This window comes from Artemia sp. Qi Xiang Cuo, chromosome 13 (assembly GCF_049724085.1).
Source record: "Artemia sp. Qi Xiang Cuo chromosome 13, ASM4972408v1, whole genome shotgun sequence".
NCBI lineage: Eukaryota > Metazoa > Arthropoda > Branchiopoda > Anostraca > Artemiidae > Artemia > Artemia sp. Qi Xiang Cuo.
Window position 1 is genome coordinate 38,678,146 of NC_142806.1, and position 5,000 is coordinate 38,683,145.

Sequence of the window (5,000 nt, forward strand, 5' to 3'; positions counted from 1 at the left end):
ATACCTACTAGGCTAGATGGTAGAGGTAATCGACGCCTTTTATATGTGATCTTTTTATGTGGTCTAGTTTCTCCTCTAGAGCTAAATTTTAAAAAAAGACATATTGTCATCGAAGATAAGTACTACGTTGTTAATAGGAAATTGTACACTTCAAGTTCTGTTTGCATGTACAATAAAATAACAGGAATAAGGAGTACTAAATATATTTGTTTCTTCTTATTTCTACTCTGACTCTTGCTTTGTTCCTCCTTTAGTCCGACTTTTTTGTAACACACTTCCGTCTGATTGGATGAAGGAATGGAAAGTGTTCTGTTTTCTAACATTTAAAAAAAAAATTTCCATTGCAGTAGATTTAAAGAGTTTCTGGAAGCCTTTGTTCAAATTCAATTAGAGAGAAAAATTTATTGGAAACTCAGGCTATTGGACAATGATCAGTAGCTTAAATAGTTTAATCCACTTGATGAAAGGACGCTGTATTTCAAATAGTAGGTTGTACAAAAAGTGTGGCTCAATCTTGCTTTCTAGGGCTATAATGAGAGAAAGGTTGAGATGAAATTTTTAATTATAATTAATTATATATAGAAATATATGCTTTTTTTATAGGTTTTGAGTCAGACTCAGGATCATCGTCAGCGAGTATTAGTTGCGGCTGCTAAGAATATTAAATCATGGTTCATAAAAGTACGCAAAATAAAGGCGATCTATCATACATTGAACATGTTTAATTTGGATTTGACACAGAAATGTCTCATTGCAGAATGTTGGATCCCAGTGGCTGATTTAGAAACAATTCATTTGGCCCTTCGTCGCGGAACGGTAGGCTATTTCTTTCTTATGTTTTCTATTTGTTACGGAGAAGAAAATACTGATGCTTCGGAAATTTTTCTATTTACAATAAAAAAATTACATTATTACATTAAAACTGATCGGCTATTTACATTATAAAAAGAAGGCTTACATTATCTATTTATAATTACCATTAATATTTTTTGGTAATGAACAATGTTACTGTGATATTCTCACTAATTTTTTAAACAAATATATTTGTTATGGATATTAAACACCGCTGGACAGAAGGGAGGGGAAAGAGGAGTGTAATTTAAACAATGAAAGTTAATGAACTCACTGTTCGCAAACGGCCTTTGTATCCATAAGCAAAATTTTTGGATGAATTTCAATTTAGCTGCCTAACGAGGTTTTTTTTGTAATAGCTTCATATTAAATTTATTTTTTTAAGGATAATAATATTTGTTTATTGTTTTTACTGTGATAAGGTTCTTTGGAACCCAGACTACTTTTTTTTTATTTTCAGGAACGCAGTGGAAGCTCGCTCCCCCCAATTTTGAACCGAATGGATGTAAAGAAAGTACCTCCAACTTACAATCGTACAAACAAATTCACTAACGGCTTTCAAAATTTGGTGGATTCTTACGGTGTGGCCACTTATCGCGAAGTCAATCCTGCACCATTCACCATTATCACATTCCCGTTTTTATTTGCCGTTATGTTTGGTGATTTAGGTCATGGAGTTTTGATGACTATTTTTGCAGCATGGATGGTGATTCGTGAGCGTGTACTAGCCGCCAAGAAAATTGAAAGTGAGGTAAGGACAAATTTCCTATAGCTGATAGAGCGTACGAAAAACTGAAACTATAAATGAAACCTTTTTTTATTTGGAGAATTGGAATAAGTAATAATAAAAAACTAAAAATTTAGGAACTCTAAAATAAAAAATAAACTTGGATGTAAGAATGAGGGAACTAGTAGGTTTAATTTATCTTTTTCGCAATCTTGGGATTTTTTTTATATTTAATGGCAATACAATGCAGACTGCACAAGTGCATTTCTTGCAAAAGGCAGGCGTAGATTGTCTATTTTGAGGAATTTCCAGTTTCCGTATACTCAGGAGTATGACTTTATATAAGAGACCTCTTTTGAATAAGTCCGTACGCTCATGGTGAAAAGACCTGTTTTGGATTCTAACCGATTGCAAAGGATTATATCGATGCAGACGAAAAAATAGCTTTCTCCTGGATTATAAACAAACCTGTGTGGCAAGTTTATTTTTTATGAACTTAATTTACTATCATTCAGCGCTCATCGCCTGACCATTTCGTGTGCTCGGCGTGCGTTGGTTTAAATTATTGCTTTGAAGTGAATTTACAATGAGATGAGCGTTTCTGAGCTTGTGTATTCACCGCTGCTGAACTTTGTTCAGGACAATTTAAGTGGTGTTGATGAAGCCGTTATTTTACGGAAAGGAGTGGACTTTTTTAAAGATTTGGAAACTGTTAAGTCGGAGAAACCAAAGCTATGGAGTTGTGTGAATGAAGATGATCCCCCTGTCAGAAGGGGCGCAAATGCAATTCACAGTCACCTGCAAGATATTATAGACTTTATGATAAAATGTGATGCCGATGGAGAACAGCTCCCCTGTTTCGTCATCAAAAAGCCAACAGAAGTTCCTGTTATCTCTGCTACAGCGTTTAAACAGGTTACAGCCAAGCTTACGAGCCTCCAGCAAGCGATTTTGCTAGTTTCTGCCAAGATGGATTCGTGCAATCTGAACTTTCCTCAATTATCTGTGATTAGCCAACCTGCTGCGTGTGATACGCATACTACAATTTTGATCTCCGATCCTCCGCCTGAGCATCGTGACCCGCTAAAGGGAAAATTAGTAATAGACTCAATTTCTGGTCATCAGCTGGTGACCAGTGTGCTCTGCGAGTAAAAAGCGGCGGACGGTGAATATTGAGAAATCTGTAGCTGAAGATTTTTGCAAATCAGCAAAGGAAGCTCTACCTGCTTCTAGTGGGAAAGTTTTATCTTAAAATCACTCTGGTGTTATTCGAGAAGTCCCTCTCTGATTTTGACCTTGAAATGCTACGGAACCAGTTCGGTATACTCGTGTCTAGTCGATTTGGAACAAGCAAATCAATTAAGCTTGAATTTGCAGACGCGATTACGAAGGATCGTTTCTGCGAAACGGTGGGAAGATTGGTTATGAAAACTTCTGTGTTTATGTATTCAAGGAATTTCCAAAGTGTTGCTTCAAGTGTCGTTCTCCTGGGCATTTGGAAAGTTCATGTACTAGTAGCACTCCTAAGTGCGCTCGTTGTGCTGGACCGCATTTATCTACGAATAGCGATCGTTGTACGGAATCTCCGAAATGTGCCAATTGTGGAGAATCTCATCCTTCTTACAGCCTATGATGCCCTGTGATTAAGAAGATCACTGATAAGGTCTATTCTCAGAAATAAATCCGGACATAAGTATAGTCTCATTTAATATTAATGGAACGAGAGGCAAGGACTTTTTTATTGATGATCTCTATGTTAATTACGACGTTGTTTGCCTCCAAGAACATTTACTGACTGCCTTTAGCGAAAATTTTCTGAGACGAAGCAGTGATCACGTTGTTTTTGTGCGTCCAGATGAAATTACGCGTGGCCGCCCTTCTGGCGGTTTTCTTGTGTTTTTAAGAAAATATTTCTGGTGCGAATCCTGTGCTGTTCCAATCAGATGACACTTTTTTTGCTGTGCGTATTGGTACTATTGTATTAATTAATCTGTATCTGCCATATGACGATCCGTCCATTCGTTCTCTTCAGAAGTTCTCTTGTGCTTGTAATGGACTTAAAACTTTAATTGAAAAGATATCGAATCATGGGTTGCATTTTGTTATTATGGGTGATTTTAATACCGATCTGGTTTCTGATAATGTAAGGAATGATCAGCTTCTTGATTCTCTCCCGGCTTATAAAATTGTTCGGAAGTCCCATGATTATACGTATATTCACCATGCAGGTAGTAAATCCGCTGTCTTTTTGTTTATCAAAGCCTGGAGTTTGTTCTGGGAATGTATCTTAAGAGTCGTGGTGTACTTTCTAAATGGTTTTATAAGGCTGATTGTAAAAATGCGAATTTTTCAGTTTATCTTACAACATTGGCTTCACTTCTACGTACAATTTATGTTCCGTTTCAGCTTCTGCAGTGTAGCCAGAATTTTATTTATGCTAAATATAAAATAGACCGATATCATCATTCTATCCTCTCCGGTATGAAAGAAACTGAAAAAATTTCTGGCCCAGTAAAGTGAATTCGAAAATATACTCAAAAGCCTCTTTGGTCACTTGACCCTAACCTTAAGGCCTGTAAAAATAAAGCTAAATTTTTGGCTAAAAGTTTGGACAGAATCTGGTTGGCCTAGGTCTGGTAATTTATTTTCTTATTAAACAGAAAACTAAATTAGAATTCAAGAAGTATCTAAAAAGTGTTCGATACCGTGGGCTTGATTTTCCATCTTCGCCTAAAGAATGGAGGAAAGTAATTAATTCAATTAAAACAGACGATTCTGATGTGAGTAGTGATGCTGTTCCACCAAGTTCTTGGCATGCACATTATTCGAAGATATTCTCCGTTTTGAATTATTCTGTTCATAGAAAGTTTGGCGAAGCGTTTGTTAAAATTGTCCCGCTTTGTTCAGCGCTTTGTTCAAAGTCAGCACAAAGTCAGAACAAAGTCAGCGCTTTGTTCTGCCTATATCGCGCTGTGAAGTTACAAATGCTTTGAATCATCTTAAGTCAAAATCTATTGATGCTGGTTGTATCTCTAAAAAGCATCTAACTCCCCAATGTGCTGAACTTGTATCACATCCTGCGCTTTTGCGTCAAATGTGCTTGGCGTCTTCTGTCGTCCCGGAAAGTTTTTTGTGTGGCAGCGTGACTTCAATTTTAAAAAGAGGTAAACTGCCAACAGATTGCTCTTCTTACCGTCCAATTTGTGTTTCTTGCGATATTAGCAAGGTCTTCGAGTATATTCTTTTACCTAGTCTAACTCAAAATAATTCTTTCTTTGGTGAAAATCAACTTGGTTTCAGATCTGGTGTGGGATGCCAACATGCTCATCGTGTCTTTTCTTCTATTCTACTTTCCAATTCTTCTAAGGGTAGAGGCGTATATCTCTGTACACTTGATCTTTCAAAGGCTTTTGATTCTGTT

The 5,000-nt window shown here is 36.6% G+C and overlaps 1 protein-coding gene across 3 annotated transcripts in view; it reads left to right on the top strand.

Annotated features, from left to right (window-relative positions):
• Vha100-1 (V-type ATPase subunit a family protein Vha100-1) overlaps positions 1–5,000 on the top strand; it is a 91,160-nt gene that overhangs the window by 47,434 nt on the left and 38,726 nt on the right. For all 3 annotated transcript variants that reach the window (XM_089099343.1, XM_089099345.1, XM_089099344.1), the window contains exons 8-9: positions 604–816; positions 1,313–1,603. In XM_089099343.1, coding sequence (XP_088955469.1) covers positions 604–816; positions 1,313–1,603 — 504 coding nt within the window. The remainder of the gene's footprint in view (positions 1–603; positions 817–1,312; positions 1,604–5,000) is intronic.